Source organism: Pogoniulus pusillus, chromosome 2 (genome assembly GCF_015220805.1).
Source record: "Pogoniulus pusillus isolate bPogPus1 chromosome 2, bPogPus1.pri, whole genome shotgun sequence".
Lineage (NCBI taxonomy): Eukaryota > Metazoa > Chordata > Aves > Piciformes > Lybiidae > Pogoniulus > Pogoniulus pusillus.
This window is the reverse complement of record NC_087265.1, coordinates 41226233-41245265: the sequence shown is the minus strand read 5'-3', so window position 1 is coordinate 41245265 and position 19033 is coordinate 41226233. Positions and strand designations below refer to the sequence as shown.

At 43.0% G+C, this 19033-nt stretch overlaps 2 protein-coding genes across 8 annotated transcripts in view; both read right to left on the bottom strand.

The window, feature by feature from the left end:
• Positions 1–7138, bottom strand: part of ATF2 (activating transcription factor 2) — a 56714-nt gene extending 49576 nt beyond the window's left edge. For 3 of the 7 annotated variants that reach the window (XM_064162265.1, XM_064162249.1, XM_064162279.1), the window contains exons 1-2: positions 7031–7138; positions 3086–3120 (exon numbers count right to left, since the gene is read on the bottom strand). The gene's annotated coding sequence lies outside the window, so the exon portion shown is untranslated. Of the gene's footprint in view, positions 1–2685; positions 2746–3085; positions 3121–6740; positions 6997–7030 lie in introns of those variants that run through there. The other 4 variants (XM_064162262.1, XM_064162256.1, XM_064162272.1 and 1 more) reach the window with 3 other exon arrangements.
• A 5905-nt stretch (positions 7139–13043) lies between these two features.
• On the bottom strand, positions 13044–16377 carry ATP5MC3 (ATP synthase membrane subunit c locus 3). The gene is made up of 5 exons (XM_064162239.1): positions 16288–16377; positions 16130–16207; positions 15087–15164; positions 14557–14750; positions 13044–13288 (listed from the first exon to the last, which is right to left on the bottom strand). Exons 2-5 carry the CDS (start codon positions 16166–16168, stop codon positions 13174–13176), a joined length of 426 nt encoding a protein of 141 aa, XP_064018309.1. The 5' UTR covers positions 16169–16207; positions 16288–16377; the 3' UTR covers positions 13044–13173.
• Positions 16378–19033: the final 2656 nt, after the last annotated feature.

Genomic DNA, 19033 nt, shown 5'->3' with positions numbered 1-19033 from the left:
TTGAGCCCCTCAAGACAGACGACAAATTGGAGATAAATCAGCAGGGATCCTGCCAAAATAATTAAAAAGACAGACTGTTACATACAGGAAGAATATTAGGAGGCAAAGTTTGTGCAGCACAGAGAAAGAAGGCTAAGGAAAGATCTATTTGCTGTCTTACAGTATCTAACCTATTGTTAGAAGACAGATCCAGAATCTGAGTAGCATACAACAAAGAGATGAGATGTAACAGCCATAAACTACACTAAGAAAATTAAGAGGAAGTATGAGGAGAGGATGATTTTTTTTTCTTTTAACAAAGAAATGAGATGTAACAGTCATGACCTACACTAAGAAAATTAAGAGGAAGATGTTTTTTTTTCTTTTAACTGCACAGAGAAGGCCACTGAACACTGGCACACATTGCCCAATGAGGCCATGGAGATATTCTATGTCTTGAGTACATGAAATTCTGAGCAATCCAATCTCTTCTCCTTTGGAATCGTTTGTTGTCTGACAGGAATAACAAGATTAACACACAGAACAACAATTTGCAGAAAAGAAGTCTGTGATAGCCACTCTGATTTCAAAAGGCTGTTGAAGACTGAGTGTTCCAAGAGCAAAAAAGCAAAATATATAAAATATTCTTCCCCTGAAAACCAAAACAGCAACTTAAACACCATCTTGATAAAATGTTACTCATACAGCTAAATGATAAATAAAGGATGTAAATTGCTAACACGATTGCTAGAGATGAAGCAATCCAATCTGAATGCAAAACTGCAGCCTAACTTAGCTATTCAGATAAACTGAAGAGTCAGTGAAATGATTCTTACTACAGTCCACTGAACTGCAACCTTTCCCTATAAGCCTCCCAACCCTAAACTCCTTTCAGTAGCATAAGGAAACCCACTCATGGAATCCTTTTGAGTTACACCGGGAAACAGAATCAGGCAGAACATGAGAAAACATGAAATAACCTCAGCAGTATAACCAACTTTGATACTTGAATCAAAGTACTCAGTTTTTTGGTGTCTGCACTATATTTTCAATGCAAAAGTAGAATATTTTCACATCACACCTATTTAAAATGGCATGAGCATCTTTTATCACTTTGGAAAGAAAGCAGTAAAATATACATAAATATGTGTGTATATATGTATTTATATCTGTAATACAAAGAAAGAAAACTGGGTTTGCAAGTAAATTACTGATATTTACAACAGCATGGCTATTTAAAAAATAAAGATGTCTTTTTTATATGAAAATGTGTTTGTAGCACACTGATGTGCTACAAAACAGCTTCATCAATTATTTGCATATTTTAAAGACTTTAATTAAGCACTTTTGGTATCCTTTCTAGAAACTATTGAGGCATACTCTGAGGCTTCCTACTAAAATACTTTCCTGTAGTCAATTTGTAAAAGAATAGAATCATACACTGACTTAAGCAATGTCTTGTTAGCTTATTTTACTCACAAAGATTCTTTTGGTTTATCTTAATATCTATCTGCCTACAGGAGCACAGAAAACACAACTGATACCTCATAAAAAGATTTTCTTTTTATTAAACATTTCTTTAAATAGCTGCCTACAATGTCTAAATACTGACAATCCCTGCAAAAAAACTCTCCAGATTTGCTGAGTAAGAAAAACCCTTCTTCACACATACCCTCTAAAGATTTACCACACTTGTAGGTAAAGCTTCTGTAGACTTTACCTATATAAAGTATGTTGTACATCAAAAGCCCTCTAGGCACCAACCTGCCCCTGAGCTGCACAGCCTTTGCCCTGTGATTACTTATTCTAAGCACTTTACCAATACAGAGACTGCCCTCCTTTAACTTTCAGGGCTGACAAAAGAGCATGGAAGAAAACACCTTGAAAAGAACACAGTCACAAACACACACACACAAAACCCCAAACAGATACCAACAAGACATAAAACTTCTCAAGGTCAGCATGCTTCTACTGCCCAGCAGGCAAGAAGTGATGCACATCCTCACAAGTGTGTCACTCATGTAAAGTGGACAGTCCATAGAGGACAATCTCAGTCTGCCAGCTACATTAGTAACTGCTTTATCTACTAGTGCTTATATGTGATGCAAACCCAAGTTTTGCAGACAGACTGACCACTCACATGTGGCTTCAACTAAAAAAAAATTAAAATCTGTATATTCTGATTTGAAACAAAAAAAATTCAAGTTGAGACAAAAAATGTATTAAATCATTGATACAAATCAGAATTACAGTAGCCAGTCAGCATCAAGCCTCCCTTGGGGTCTGTACATTACAAACTGCTTAAGTTACAGTATCAGTGATGTATTTCCTATGGATGTTTGCATTCCCTCAAGACCAATCATGTCGAGTCAACATTTCCTTTAATTCTTTACATTTGATCTGAGATTGTGTTTTTTCTTACGGCAAGACACAAACCCTTACTGTCTACAGAATTATTAATGCTTGGTGAGCTTTTCTGTAGATCCTACCATAGTGTGTAATTGTTTTAGGTAGTATAAGATTTTCAGTATTTTACTTTAAAGCCTAATTCTGTAATAGGACCACATAAGGAAAGCACAAAAGGGAAAGGTTAATTTTTTTCAATGTCTTTAACAACTCTAAGAGTTCTACTTGACTTACATACTTTTTTCAAAGTAGGCTGAACATATTTGCCACAGTAAAGAACAACATTCTCTCAATGTCTACCTGAAGAGGTGAATCAAGTGTTTTACTTAGCTCCATAAAAGAATTTTGACAGACATGCTCCTTAGACAATGACAGCAAAGAAAAAGAAGAAAAAAGGAATTTTTAACATTTAAAAATTAAGATAGCTTTCTCATGCTACCAAACAAATCAATGTAAATTAAAATTAACAGGGCACCTCTTAATACTTCTACTACCTGCATACAGCATTGCACAGCATAAATTTTAATAATCTCCCACATTTCGAGCCTATCTTTCTCTCCAAAATTTTCTCTTGGAGGCAGACTTGCAAGTTTGGCTTTCAGTAAAAACGAGAAGTCAGTAGATAAAATACATCACTTAAGAAGCAAATGCAATCAAGTTTTATATTTTAAAAGAAGTACTAAATCATTGCTTCACTTACCTGGAGGGACAGGAACAGCAGACTTTTTCAGTTTCCTATAAAGCAAAAGAAGAAAGGTCAAGCAAAAGTGGTGTAACTAATACTTGACTATTACCACCCACTTTCAAAAGGGTTCCAATTGCCTCTATTTGTGTTAACCATAGAATTTAGCATTCTTTAAAAACAAAACTGAACGACGAAGAGGATAGAGGAAAAAAACGAAACTGTTCCTCCTCATAAAGAAACTGGGAATACCAGAAAGTAGTTCAGTAGGTTCTGCAAGAAAACTAGAAGCCTCAGTCCAGAATATTTAAAGGTTGCAAATTGAGAACTGGTGAGGAGGAAAAATGGGAGCTCCCTTATACTTCACCGCTCACTAGAATGGTTGTGCTGTTTCCTAGAAGACTTATGATCTGGTTTAGATCTGTTCTGGGAAAGAAAAAGTAAGGAGGTAATACCTATGGCATCATGTTCAGGTTTTTTTTCTTTAAGAAAATCCAATGTTGGGCACTTGTTGCTGGTTGTGTTAGTTAAGTGTTTGCAATTAATGCCTAAAGTTGACTGCATTCTTTCTCTGCTTTGTCGAAGATACTATGAAGGAGAGGGCATATGGACAAGAAGAAAAGATGCAAGAAGCGAGGACAATTGACTTCATGAAGTCAAGAACAAGAAAGCCAGTTAGACAGATACATATAGCTAGAAGCAAAGCAATTAAGTTACTTCAGCATTGCTGAAGGAGCAGGCTTTTTCCACATGAAGGTACATTTCTGGTAAACACAGAGCGCTAATGGAATGAAGAAAGGTCCTTAGGCTTAGCATTGCCTGTTGGTTAACTATGGCAGCTCCTAAATCAACTCCCTAGCTTAAGCATTTGCAGAGGCACCTTGATCTGTCTTTGACTTACTGAAAATGCAGGCTATGTGAATACAGCTCTTGTAGATTCATGTAAAAGGATAATGATCCTCAGAAAAGAAATGTGCATGGGTTAATAGTCCAATAATATTATCACAATTTGCTTAAATTGATATTAGGACTTATCTTCCCCCAGCTCCTTTATCTAGACTTCAGCACCTTAATGTTGGCTATCAACCCAACAAAAATCAGAATTCCAGTCTCCTTTTGCTACATTAACTTTTTTTTTTAAAGGACTAACAAAAAGTTACTTTTTTTTCAGATTGCATCCCCGAAGTATAAAATTGAATACAATAATTAAAAAAGTAATAATAATTAACAAATATCAATATATCATAAATATCCCATTACAGGACTCTCATGGCTCATTAAAACAGGATAATCTTTTTCTTTCCTTTAAGCAGTAATAAAAATTACCACTGGCATTTACCTAGCAAGGGAAACCCATTATACACCTTGGAATAACTTACTGAAGAGAAACTCCTATCTGAACTGAAACTGACGAAAGCGTTCTTGGGCTAAACTGAAACTGACACAGAACAAAGGTAGAAACTTGAAAAAAAAATTTATTGCATAATTATTAAATATTGGGTCAAATTTCTATCACTAACTATATCCAATCCCTCCTTAGAGTGCATATTATTGATTTGAAACAAAAACAGTTAGGCAGGAGGACAATAACTTGAAATCTGCTCATTGGTCCAAAAAATACTATTGAATCATGTCTGCTCTTTTGAAAAGTTAATGAGCTACTTCTATAAATCCAAGAGTTTTTAAAAACTAGGTTCCTCAGATATGATATTAGTAATAATAATATATTTTTTTAAGTTAGTAAAGCTTTTTGGAGCTAAAAATTTGTAAGTGGAAGGGAAAAAGTAATAGCTGATGACAGAAGAGGAATTTTAGGCACAAGATGCACACGAATCATAATTGAAATGATTCAAAAGAACACCACGTTTCTGGCTCTTCAACACTTTGTCACAAACCAGAAGTATCATGAAAACAAAAACATTTATAACATTATGTACAATCAGATTTAAGACCTGAAAGTATCTTACGTTAGATTCTGCACAGTCTAGAAACTTCTAGAAAAAGACATTGTAAACATCTTCCTATTTCTAGAATTCAAATCAGGACAGAAATATCAACTACACTGTGAAGATCAAAGGCTTGACTAGTTGATTAAGTATTAGCATGCAGCATCAGCATTAAAACACAAACTCATAATGGGGTTTTATTTAAAGGTGCTCCACTCCACGTACACATTACAGCTCTTTTTTTCTATTAGACATCTTTTTGGATGGGTTATACAGCAAGCAGTCACTGCCAAAAGTTATCCTTTCATTTTTTTAATATGACAACTCTCCAATTCTGATTCTAGAATGCAGAATTATTAACAGTAAGATAATTCAAGTCAATGCCTAAGTTGACTGTAGTTTGTCCCTCTGAAATGATGTCTGCAACATCTGCAACAGTTTACAAACTGTGCTTCTAGACATTAAGTTCTTGATGCTCCAATGAAATTATATTAATTTATCTATTGTTGCCATTTATGTGGCCTATCCCTGGAATGTTCATCTCTCCCCTATGTCTGAGCTAGAGGATCAGCTCAAACGGCCACAATAACTTATGTTCCAGCAGAAGGCTGAAGAAATCACATCTGGAACACTCACATAAAACTAGATGCACAAGGAAGGGTCCTCCTCATCCTATCAGGTAGTGGTGAATTTAGCATCCCTGACCTTAGCAGTACTGTGATCTTCAGTTCAGGGACACTTGCTTTTATTAACACTATCTAGCTTTGCCCTCATCAAGAGCTTGGAACATGACATTCACTGCCACGAGTAAAATGTGACAAGAAGAAAACAAATCCGTAATTTTAAAAGGCAGTAAAGAAAATGCACTCTGGTCCTAATCAGGATCACTACTTGGAAAGTAGCAGATGATTCAGGATTTCCAGCTTTATTCAAAATTCTCATTCCAGTGGAAGGAGAGAGGTAATACTATCACTATTTGAAGTTAAATAACTCCATGTGAAGGCAACGTACCAAAAAGCAAATGAGCAACACAGAGTGCATAGATGGGACGTGGAAACACTGATGGATCTCACTCCAAGAAGAGACACAAAAAACACTACAGAATGAACAAGACTATGGAAACAATATGGCAGCACATGTATCACTTAAGCTCAAACATCAAGTAACCTTGTGGCATAAAACATTTGTGCCTACAACACTGTACAGCCATCACTGCCTGAGGGTCTGTGATGAGTGAAGCTTTCACAAGAAAGCTTCAGAGTTCTTTTATTAAAACAATTCGATAACACACAGCAACAGGCAAAGTCAATGGGGCAATTGATTCAGAAGGTCCACGTTCATGGCTAAATCCTAGGCAGGCCAACACCTCCTCCGGAGCAGAAAAGCTGTTCTTACCCTCCCCCCCAACACACCCCCACACCATAACCCCCCTCGTCACCCTCCACACAGCACCGGGTACGGACTAAGACCTTCCTTCAGAACAGAAGATGGACGCAGGGAGAGGCCTCCTTGGAGCTGAGGAGAAAGGCCAAGCCTGCCTGCCTGCCTGCCTCCTTCCACCCTCCACCCCTTTCAGCCTTCGCCGCGGGTCGGGCCAGAGGCAGGTACCGGCGAAGCCCCCGGGAGGCAAGCCCGCTTCCGGATGCGGGGCGCTAGGAGCGGCAGCCTCCTTCACCCTTCCCTCCCCGCCCCGCTCCGCTCCCCTGGGGCGCCCGCCAGAACTCTACCTCCGGGCAGGTAACGGTCTACCACTGTGCCTGCCGGGCCGCCCCGCCCCGGCTCTAGGGGCAGATGGAGCCGCAGGCCCTGGTGGGGGAGGGGGCTGCCGTGGAGAGAAGCGGCGGCGCCATGTTACTGCCTCCCGGGTATCCCCCGCCTACTGCCGAGCGGGGCCACTCCCTCCCGTCTGCCCTCGGGGTGCTCGCCCGCCCGAGCGCCACCGCAGCGCGGCGGGAGGAGCCGCCGCCAGCGCTCCGGGCCGGGCCGGGCCGCGCCGCGCTGGTGTTTACAAACTCACCCCCGGAACGCGGCCCAACCGCACATTAACGGCCGCGGCCCCCACAGGCTTCCGTCACTTCTCGCGATGCCGCAGCCGACATCGCCGCGGGCAGCGGGGCGGTCACGTGGCCGGGAGGGCGGGGCAGAGGGCGGCGCGCTCCGCTGATTGGACGCTGCCGGCAGGGCGGTGAGCGCAGGGCCGCCGGGAGCGCCGAGCGCCTGGGTGCGGCTGCCTCTGCTCCGCTCGCTGCCGACGTGTGGTGCTAACCGCGCAGCTTCGCAGCCCCTTACACCGTCCACCCAGCACGCAGAGGTGGAACACACCCTAGTCCTGCCAAGGGCCCGGAGCGGGTGTACGTGGCTGAAGGCTTTCGCTGGCCACATCTGGGCAACACACCTGCCGCGAGGGCCAACCCCATGCGTGCCCGTGGGCGATGCAGCGCGTTGGGTAAAGCGGCTGCTGAGAGAGGATTTGTGCAGCCGCGAGGATGCGGAGCTCAACGGATCAGGCACCCATCCTTTGCTGCGGGTTCTGCAGGACAGCTGGCAGCTGCTCTGAGTGAAAGGGAGCAGAAAACAGGTAGAACCGAAACCACTGCAAGGCTTTGTTCATTGACGGCACTTGAGATCTAAACGCTGGAATAAGCCACCCTCCAAAAACGGGTGCTGCCTGTTTTCCTTCGGCTTCCCCATCTCTCCAAGCACCAATTACTGTCGCAGGAGCTAAGCCCATGCCTGAAATTACCATTCTGCTAAATATTCACCTTAACGCTGTATCAGAAATGCTGCATCACTGCACAATGAAGAGAAGCACCAACATTTTAATGATAAATAATTAGAAACCATTTGGACTAATTAAAACAAATATGAGTGGAGTTTAACTAGTATGTGCTCTGAATCACAGGTGAAGTTTTTTTTCTGTGCCTGTGTATCACTTAGAGCTGTCTTGTGCTGAGCCCGAAAGCTGACACTACAAAACTTAGGAATAAGAAAATACTTCTAAAAAAGTAGTATTAGTTCCAGTAAATTACATTTTGTCTAAGTTTCCCTGAACTGGCAAGAGATGTGTTTCATTTCTTGTGGATTGTTTTGCAAAGGTATTTGAGATAAGGTGGGATACAGTATATAGTAATTTACTCTTAAACATGGAACTGTTCTTTACTGTAAGTCTCAAGATGCTCAAATCTGAGTGCAAAAAGAGAAGAATGGAAATCTTTCTTTACAGAGTGACCAAGAGCTGTATTGGAAACAAGTATTTCAGGAGTTCAGCTCTACCTTCACCCTCATGGCAGCATCCATCCTGAGTCTGAATAAAACACTGCAAGTTATTTGCCTTTCTCTGGTCTGAAATTGGTGCTAAAAACACAATCAGAGGGAAAGGAGGTTGGACTGGATGACCTTGGAGGTCTCTTCCAACCGGTTGTTTTTATTAAAGCAAGAAAAGAAAAGCAGGATGCAAAAGGATGAATCATTTACCTGCAGCAATAGCCTAAGAGCATAACTGGTAACACAAACATTTTCATCATTATACATTAGGATAATGCTGTGTGAGCTTAACTTTCAGAGGTGTAATGATGTCTGATCTCCTGTTATTCACAGACAATTAAGGTCTCTGCTTCAACTGGCTTCATCTTTGAGACTGAAAAATGAACACGGTCCTTTGGAGAACCTACAATATGAATTTTCACATGATCCCAATCTCTAAGGTCACACAGAATTGTCAGGGTCGGACGGCACCTCAAGGATCATCTAGTTCAACCCCCCTGCCACAGGCAAGGGCACTTTCCACTAGCTCAGGTTGCTCAGCGCTACAGCCAGCCTGGCCTTAAAAACTTCCAGGGATAGGGATTCCTCCTTGGGAAACCTGTTCCAGTGTCTCACCACACTTATTGTGAAGAATTTTTTCCTAACGTCTAATCTAAATCTACTTTCCTCTAGCCTGGATCCATTTGCCATAGTCCTATGACTACCCAACACCCTAGATAGTCTCTCACCAGCTTTCTTGTATGCCCCCTTCAGATATTGGAAGGACACTTTAAGGTCTCAGAGCCTTCTCTTCTCCAAACTGAACAATCGGAACTTTCTTACCCTGTCCTCATAGAAGAGGGCTCCAGCCCTCTGATCATCCTTGTGGGCCTTCTCTGGACATGTTCCAGCATGTTGATGTATTTCTTGTAGTAGGGGCTCCAGACCTATACAAGTACTCCAGGTGGGGTCTCACAAAAGCAGTGTAGAGAGGGAGAATCAACTCCCTTGACCTGCTGGTCACACTTCTCCTGATGCTGCCCAGAGTACAGTTGGCTTTCTGGGCCGCAAGTGCACACTGGGGGCTCATATTGAGCTTCTCATCCACCAGCACTCCCAAGTCCTTTTCTCTGGGGCTGCTCTCAAGCCAGTCACTGTCCAGCCTATATTGGTGCCTGGCATTGCCCCAACCCAGATGCAGGACCCCGCACTTGGGTCTTGCTGAACCTCATGAGGTCAGCACAGGCCCATGTCTCCAGCCTGTCACGGTCCCACTGGATAGCATTCCTTCCCTCCAGTGTGTCAGCAGCATCAAAAGCAGCTTCTTGTCATCAGCAAACTCACTGAGGGTGCATTCAATGCCACTGTGCATGTCATCCACAAAGATGTTAAACAAGGCTAGTCCCAGTATTGATCCTTGATGGACTCCACTTGGACATGGACCAATTGATAGCCACTCCTTGGGCGCAGCCGTCAAGCCAGTTCTTTATCCACTGAGTGCTCCATCCATCAAACCCATATTTTAGCATCTTGGAGATCAGGATGTCATGTGGGCCAGCATCAAAGGCTTTGCTCAGGTCCAGATAAAAGATGGCAGCTGCTCTCCCCTTGCCTACTGATATCGTGACCTTGTCATAAAAGGCCACCAGGTCGACAGGCTTGATTTACCTTTGGTGAAGCTGTGTTCATTGTACAAAGTCACCTCTTCATTACTCTTCTGCCTCAGCATTGCCTCCAGGAGGCTCTGCTCCATGATCTTACCAGACACAGAGGGAAACTGACTGGCCTATATTTCTCTAGATCTTACGTCTTTCCTTTTCTGAAAATCTGGGTTGTTTCCCCCTTTCCAGTCAGAGGGGACTTCCCTGAACTGCCATGACTTTTGGAATATCAAAAAAAGCAGTTTAGTAACCTCATCTGCCTATTCCCTCAGTACCTGTGCCTCTAATCCCCTCAGGTCCCATGGACTTACATGCTCTCAAGTTCTTCAGATGGTCATGAACCTAATCTTCACTTACAGTGGGCAGTTCCTTCTTCCAGCCCCTGCGATAATTTTCTGTGATTTCAGAAGTGTGGCTGGAGCCCTTGCCAGTGAAGACTGAGGTAAAGTTGTCATTGAGAATCTCAGCCTTCTCCAGATCACGTCACCAGTTCTCCCATTTCATTTCTGAGGGGGCCCACACCTTCCTTAGTCTTCCTAAGTTCCAAACAGTCTACGTCAGAAGAAAGCATGTAAAATGTTTCAGGGAAGTATCACCTCATGAAACAAAGTATTTCTCTCTGACCTATGGAATTTATAGTTGTCTCTTTTGGGAAAACTGAAGTGCATTGTCTTTGTAAAACCACTCAAACTCCTTGGACACCAGCCATAGAAGAAAAGAGTATGACTCTCATGATCCTTCCAATTCATACCAAATATGACACATCTGGAATGGAATACCTCATTGGTTAGTTTAGGGTCACCTGAACTGTCAGCTTCTCCCTACAGGCATGGCCTTTTACTCTGCATCCTGCAATGCAGTACGCCCCATTTAGCACTGACCTCAGCCTGCACACCAATCTTTGGTACTAACTAGAAGCATTGAGAATTGTTACTACTAGCAGCAAATTCTGTCTGTGAAAACACACTGTTCATTTCAGAAAGTGCAGTTACTTAGAAGGGACTGAGCTGAAAAGTAAAATCACCCAATAGAATTTTTTCTGTTCTAACTCAAACCAGGACATTATAATCTGATTGTTTCAACAGTGACATAACCAAATAGCAGTTTTGCTCAGCCTCGCCCACGTTCATCAGTGTGAGTTAAAAGGTAGTAAGCTTGGGAAGATACTAAAATACAGTCGTTTCATCCATGTCTGCTGCCATTCAGACAAGGCTGATCATAGCTTTGTACATGTTAACAGGGTGAGTCATATGGGAAAAGATAGGATGTAAACCCAGAAATCATGATTCAAGTAAATGAGGTTGACTCACGTGGCTTTCTTATTGAGGTTATGGTGCAGTGTCTTAGCCAGATCTTCCTTCTACATCAAAAAAATTGCAGCTCAGCAAAATCAAATAAATGCAAGCAAATTCATAAAAAACTTAACAGAGCAGGAGTTAGACTTGATCAAGACAAGTATGAAGATCCTTGGCCAAACCCCAGCAATACAGAAATCTGAATTAAGCCAGCCCACTATACTAGTCCCCTGTATTACAAAATACAGACTGCTACCTCAGAAAGGTCCACAGTACTGAAAGAACAGAATGAAGTTCACCTCTCAGGGCAGCAGTACACAGATGAGCTTTAGCTTTAGAGTTCTAGTAGTTAATTATCTAGCATTCATCCATGACAAACACATTCTGTGGTTAACAGAAGAGCTTATAAGAATGGATAGTAAGTTAATAAACACTGCATGAGCATAGACTACATGGAAGATAGCTGCAATACACTTTACCTCCTACCCATCTCTCAATTCCCCAATCCCCCACTTCCAGACCTAGTCACATAAGACACTAATACTGTACCAGAGCTGAGACTTTAAAGACGCTGCACATCCTACACTTCTGAACCTCAGATATGTGTGTTCCCTGCATTTATACAATCAATTTGAAACCATTTCAGGAGGGAACTATTTTCTCCAGGAACGTATGGGGAAATTTCTCATGCTAATCCAAGTTAGGCTCCATGAATCATCTAATTCAGGTTGGAGAAGGCCTGTAACATAAAGTCCAACTAGTAACCTAACACTGCCAAGTCCACCACTAAAGCACACCTCTATGAAAACCAATTTGGTATTAGAATTCTAATGAAAAGAGAGGTCTTACCTGCACCTTGCAGAGATCTGAGAGCCATTAGTCAGGTCTCCATTTCCCTAGACAGGCAGTTTACAGTAAAAAAAGCTTCCTAGGTTAATTCCATGATTAACTAACAGCAAGATTACAAAGCTGGTAACAAGCTTGCTCTTGTTCATCATCCAAAGTTCAGCTTGTAGTTGTTGAATGATTAAATCTAGTATTTAAATTCTGAATAAAGCTTGAGACGCTATCATCCTGCCCCCACCAACAGCATACACAATGTTGCTTTAAGCATAAACACGTAAATGGGTTGAGATTGTTAGGACAGATACTGCGAGAAGCCAAGCTTGATACTGCAGGTATTTTGTTAATAATAATGCTTTGATCCTACTGCTTTTAAAAGAATGAGAAATAAGGCAAGGCTAACTTTAAAGAATTAGGAAGCTGGAAGTTCTCTAATTAGGTGATGTCAAATATACAGTTAATTAAGAGTACAGGCTCAATGTGCCATGATTAAATGCCTTGGATGAACTTGAAGTAGTCATTAGTTTTAGTTCACCTGGAATACTGGTCAGAACCATGTAGAAAATTTTTAGTATGTTATCAAAATTTATAGTGTAACCAAAAAGGATACAAAGATGACTTCCTTATTCCTGTGGATTTTAGTTCCTATTAAGATACCAGAGCATCTTCTTGTGCCAACCAACTTGAGAAAAAGCAAATTGTGCACAGAAACAGCTCTGGGTAGGTCTGAAACAAATGAAGGAATGAGGCCAGTAGTACAGCCCTTCTCATTTAATCTAGGTACCCTTTGATTTTTCAAAGATACATCACATTAATTTTAACATACAAGCAACATGTCCTTAAGTAAATAAAATGTTTGACTTGGAAGTCACCATTTGAAGGGTCCTATACAGTACGTCATGATCAGGAGATACTCATGGCGACTGAGTAACAAGATGCTCACTTCTAGACAGTCTAGGGAGAAAGGTAATAAATGGCAGGCAACAGGTTGACAGTTAAAGTTGTTATCTTTAATGAAATGACTTTGGAAACAGCATCAATTTCCATGACACCAACATTTTGGGAGTCCCATAAAATGCAGTTACATTCCAATGCCAATATTACAGGCCGATCTCCTTTCACATGGCAAATAGGATCAAGAAAGCAACCATCAGACAGAAGAGACCCATAGCTTCAGACAAGGCGAATCCCAGGATAGCGTATGAGAACAGCTGCTGCTTCAGAGAAGGATTTCTAAAAGAAAGCGAAGGTGTAAGACCTTTTTATCTTTACCACTATGCATTTGACAGATTCAGAAGCTTCTACTTCCTCACTACAGCAAAATCCAATAAATGCAAACCAAAGTAATTTTTACCAAGGATTTCACTGAAGACAAACAAGTTGGCAATCAAGATTGGTTAAGTTGTGCAGACTGTATATAGCTTTTCCAAATGAGCAGATTTTGTGACTACATTAATAAACGATTTTGGATTTGACATCTTTACATTTTCCCATGCTGGAACTAGCATCACTATGCTTTACACATTTATTTCACATCTTGTGGCATTAGAACTGTACTCCACAGAAGATGCTGTGCAGAACACAGAAACTCACAAATACCTGGAACTGAAACCAACTAGAACAGAAAAAAGGCAATACACGCCATTTGTTGCAAAAAAAACCCGAATGAATTCTCTCTCAAAAGTAGTATGTAGGGCAGAGACAAAAAGCTTTCCACATAGCATTATGAGGTAATGTTCAACAACCTCTTATTGACATGCTCATGCCAAACTCAAAAATGTGGCGTGTTGCACTGATGTTTCTTGAAATGGAAAGTGAACTTTATTGTCTTCAGCAGAGCCTAATCTTAAGTTTTAACTGGTTGAAATGGTAATAGAAAACACAAAACCTTTAGTAAAGTTGTTTTTTTTATGCCTGTATCAGTTCTGCTCTTCCACAACAGCACATAAACTATTCCTACTGCAGACTTATCTGGAAGAAGTCCATTCCTAGTCTAAAACCCCTACCCTCTTTGATTTCTAGAATGAGTACTCATTCAACAAATTAATTGTGTATTTTGAGATATAAGGCTCAATGTGTTACATCATTTCTAAACAACAATCCTGATTATGAAGTCTAAAGGATAAAAACATTTCACTCACTACTATTTTTCACACAGTTTGTCTTTAGGACTTCGTCCCTCACACGGATAATCATTCAGGCTAGACTTCTCATTCAGTTCTGGAACTGAATGCTGCTGAAACATTTAACTTCAGTTACTGAAACTAAATCTAACTAAGTTTCCTTCTTTCATGTCTCTTCTCTAGGTACTATGTACAATGACCTGAATCTATCAATACAGCCACCCTGATATTGGTTTCATATTGTTTTAGTTAGACACGCTTATCATGGTTAACAGAATTTATTACAGTGCTATCGTTCTTACTACAACTTAGCCTTAGTGTGTTGTCTCAAGACACAACTGCATGCAATTTGAGAGTTTTGTAAGAGAGACTGATTACCTGGCATAACCAATGATTAGACTACCGAAGACTGTTCCAATACCAGCACCAGAACCGGCCACACCTACTGTGGCAGCACCAGCACCAATAAATTTGGCAGCAGTGTCAATGTCCCTGCTGATAGCACTAGTCTGGAATTCTCTAAGTGCTAGTCGGGAGACAGTATTTTGGGCCCGATTAAGTGTTGAGTTGCCCTAAGAAAACAAAACATGAAAAAGCATTATATTCAGACACAGACCATTTTCTCCAATAGTTATTCTGCAGCTTTAAAACTTGCACAACAATCAGTGTCTAGTTCCAAATGATGAAACTACCTAAAAGTTAACAACTTCAGAGTGTTACCTGTTCCACCTGAAAGCAATCAAAGACTTTTCAGGGGAAGGGGCTAGACAGAAATTATTATTAAGTATTTGACTTAAAGCGTTGTTTCACGTTATAGGCACTTGAGTTAGTATTAGTGAACGCTAAGTTGAGGACATTTAGGCTCACCAGGTAATTTAGGAAGATACAGAATTTTGTTTATAAGGTACCTCTCCATTCTTGACCTCTGGCCTAGACAACACAGATGCCGAAATTGGTCTGTACAAGACACTTGACCCAGCACGGATCTGCAAGAGGAGAAAAAAAGCTACAATTAAAGGAAACTTCTGATCACAGCTGTTCCCATACAGTATTATGTTAAGATTTTAAGGTTGTCACCTCCTAAGCCATTTGTCTTGAAAGACAGACATTTTTGCAGAGCTGGATATGCAATACACAATACAGAAGCAAACGCTGCCATGCAATTTCACAGCACTATATTCAAACGTTACTGCAAATATCTGCATCATTCATTAAACTTGCATGTGTTATATTAACAGAAATGTAGCTAACAGTGACAAAAAAGTCACAGACCAGCAGGCAGTGATATACATTTTAAAATGGAAAAAGAAAAGCCACGAAAATAAATTCCCAAGTTGTTAAAACCACAGACATAGCGTAGACTTTTAAATCTAGTAAGACGTAAATGAATGAATCCTCTTTCACAAGAGGCCTGCATGTGTCCTTGGGCTTCTAGCAGTCTAAGGTCATACCGCCTTTTGCACAAAGCTCTTCCTACAAGGACTCTATGCCTACACCACGCAAAACGAAACGTTCTGCCGTCTGCAGAGGACATTTTCCTGCAGGACAGTCCCTTGCCTCTGCACGGGAAAATACCCTGGCCCTAGTGCAGAGCAAGCAACAGGCTGGAGTTTGACCTACAAGTCACAGAGAGCGCCAGGCCCAAAAGCTTTTCACTGCCTTGCCCTCCCCGTTTGCCGCTGGTGTCGGAAGTCCTCTCACCTTGGCAAAGGGTCCTGGTCCACGCCAATGAGGCGGGAAGGAGAACTGGGCCTAGCCGCTGATCCCCCCTCCTCACCCTTCTCGCTCAGGCAGCCCTCAGTACGGGATCGTCCTAGGGACCTGCCATAGGGGGCTGAGACCCGCCCAATCCCCGGGCGCCCCGCGACCGTCGCGGCCCCCGCCGCAGCCTGCGCCGCGGCCGGCAAGGAGGCCCAGGCAGCCCCTCACGGGCCCTGGCACCTCCACTCACCAGGGCGGGCGAGGTGGCGAATTTGGCGCAAGCGAACATCTTAGCGGGCGGCGTCCCGGGGGGTAAAATTCGGTGTCTCTGCGGAGAGAGGGAGAGTGAGACAGTAAACGGAGCACAGGACAGCGATGGGGACGGATGGCACAGCACCACCAACTCACCCGCTCCGCTGCTGCACCTCAGAGCCGACGGGCTGGGACGTCTCTGCGCAGGCGCAGCACGGCCGGCGGCGAGCGCCCGGATGCAGCGCGGCGGAAAGGGGCGGGACGCGGCGCCAAGGTCACTTTGTACCGACTCCATCGGCGGCGGGGGGGCGCCCAGCGCGTCGCGTTCGGCGCGGCGTAAGCACAGCAGAGTCGCGCCAAGGCGGCCCCGCCATGCCGCTGCGGCTGGGAGGGCGGAGCGGGGCGGGGCGAGCTGAGCCCGGCCCTGCCCAGGAGGTCCCTGCCTGCGCCGTGAGCTCCGAAGTTAGGGCTGTTTGTGTCACTGTTAAAGCTGTTAGCCGGAGCTACGCGTCGCAGTAGAGCTGTACTGGAGGTCTCGCCGCCGCCGTGACCCCGCGTTTTGGGGACGGCCCAGGCTGGCACACTGAGAGCCTGCGAAAGAGGAGCGGGGAGAGGGCAAGGACGCCTCTGTCCCGGGGTGGTTGCGGGGCAGCGGCGTGTTCCGTGCAGGGCAGCATGCGTGGCGCCACCGCCTTGCGTTATTGGCTGGGAGCAGCCAGCGCGGAGAAGCCTCCGCAGCCCGAGAGCAAATCTCCCGTGCCCGGGAAGGTCCGTATCTAGCTGGGGCTGCTGCTGTCGGCCTTGCACACTGCGGAAAAGCACCTGAAACTCCTTGGGGCTCAGTGGGGCCAGATTCCCAGATGATTGGACAGCATCCGATAACACCTTAAGTCTGTGGCAGGAAGAGCAGGTTCACAGCCAAGGAACACCCAAAAAAATCCTGCTTAATAAGGCTTAATCGAAACAAGATTATCATTACCGAGCTGAGCGGCATATGTTCCCGAGGTTCCAGCTTTAACGATTTGACATGTTCTTTGATGTTTTCCACTTCATATGGAGGATCATTGTTTGAATGGTTATTTACCACTGTTAGCAATATTAGTGCCAACTAGAAGAAATGTAGAGAAGCCCACGTTTTAGGTAAAACACTAAGAAAAGCTGTTGTAAAACTTTGATACAACCCGTGCCGCAAAAATAAATCATAACATTTTGACCTACAGAAGCAGAAAACGTATTTGGGTTGGAAAAAACTCTCAGGATCACAAAGTCCAACCAATAACCCTATTCAGCAAGGTTCACCCTTTAAACCCAAGCACCACATCCAAACATTGCCTCAGAAAAGGATGAGTTGTGCATTGTGTTTAAGGATGGAAATACAGCACAGTTTTTTAGGAGTTAGCTGCTGGCCTCCTGCAAACTTATGTAAGACTATTGGTGGTGTCACTGATAAAACTACAGGTGCCACACATCTGAGGCACCCTCCCTAACAGCAGCTTGGAACACCCACCCACAAACGGGATCGATAGGCACTTTCAGTAGCTGCAAGCTAATATTAGCAATAATGTTGCTTTTATAACCTACAGCGTAGTGTCTTCTGATCTTTAAGTACAGAGTTGTGCTCAGTTGTGGGGCACTTTAAGGCAAGGTTGGACGTGGCACTTGGTGCCATGGTCTAGCCTTGAGCTCTGTGGTAAAGGGTTGGACTCGATGATCTGTGAGGTCTCTTCCAACCCTGATGATACTATGATACTATGATATGATACTAAAGTGAAAAGCAGCAGCAGAGTTTGAATTTCCCAGCTTTCTGTTACCTGCCTCAAACCAAACAGCAAGCTGCATTTGCTTCCAGGCTGCATCCAGAGTTCTGGTAACTGCATTACAAAGGGAGTCAGTAAAAGCTAGCAAAACATTATAAGCTGCCTGGATTTTTGTAGTTTGGGTTGGGGTTTTTTTTGTTTTGTTGTTGCTTGGGGGATTTTTGTGTTGTTTTGGAATAGGCTGCCCGGGGAGGTGGTGGAGTCGCCGTCCCTGGAGCTGTTCAAGGCAGGATTGGACGTGGCACTTGGTGCTGTGGTCTAGCCTTGAGCTCTGTGGTAAAGGGTTGGACTTGATGATCTGTGAGGTCTCTTCCAACCCCGATGATACTGTGATACTGTGAAGTTGTGCCAAGGGATGTATAGGCTGGATGTTAGAAGGAAGTTCTGATTTGCCATTGGAATAGGCTGCCCAGGGCGGTGGTGGAGTTGCCATCCCTGGAGGTGTTCAAGAAAAGCCTGGGTGAGGCACTTAGTGCCATGGTCTAGTTGATTGGTTCTTCCATAGGCAAACACTGTGTAAGAAATACGCATCAGTGGCAAAATCCTTCAATGATTAGGCAGAACTTTTCACTTTTTTTTTTTTTTCAACCTAGGTGCTATGTTGGTAGGAAATATTTCCAGCACCATAAATAAAACAAAACAACTGTGGGTGCTGTACTGGTGGAATGACTTAAATGTAACCTCTTGCTGTACACTAACATTCAAAGTTCAGCGTGCATTAATTACTGTGCTTCCCTTTGGAAGTGTAGCAGCAAGCAGGCTGTTTGCAATAAAGAAGCTCACTTGTTTATGGAAGGAAGCATAGTGCAGTTAGATTTGCGCTTTCTTCTTGGGAACCTAGTGGTCTGGACCTCCAAGCCAGAAACAGATCTTCCCATGGCTCTCCTAAATGGGTAACAAGGCATTTGAAATGGTGCAAAGTCATATGGATTAAAAAAAGTATTAAATGGAAACCCTTTGTGTTTAATGAAGAAAGTTGCCTCTTCTGTCATGATTCCCATCTTGGAATGTTTTGCAAAAAATAAATGTGCAAGTTGTTTGATCTGAACAATGTCAAAACCACTATTAAAAACTTGGTGATTTTA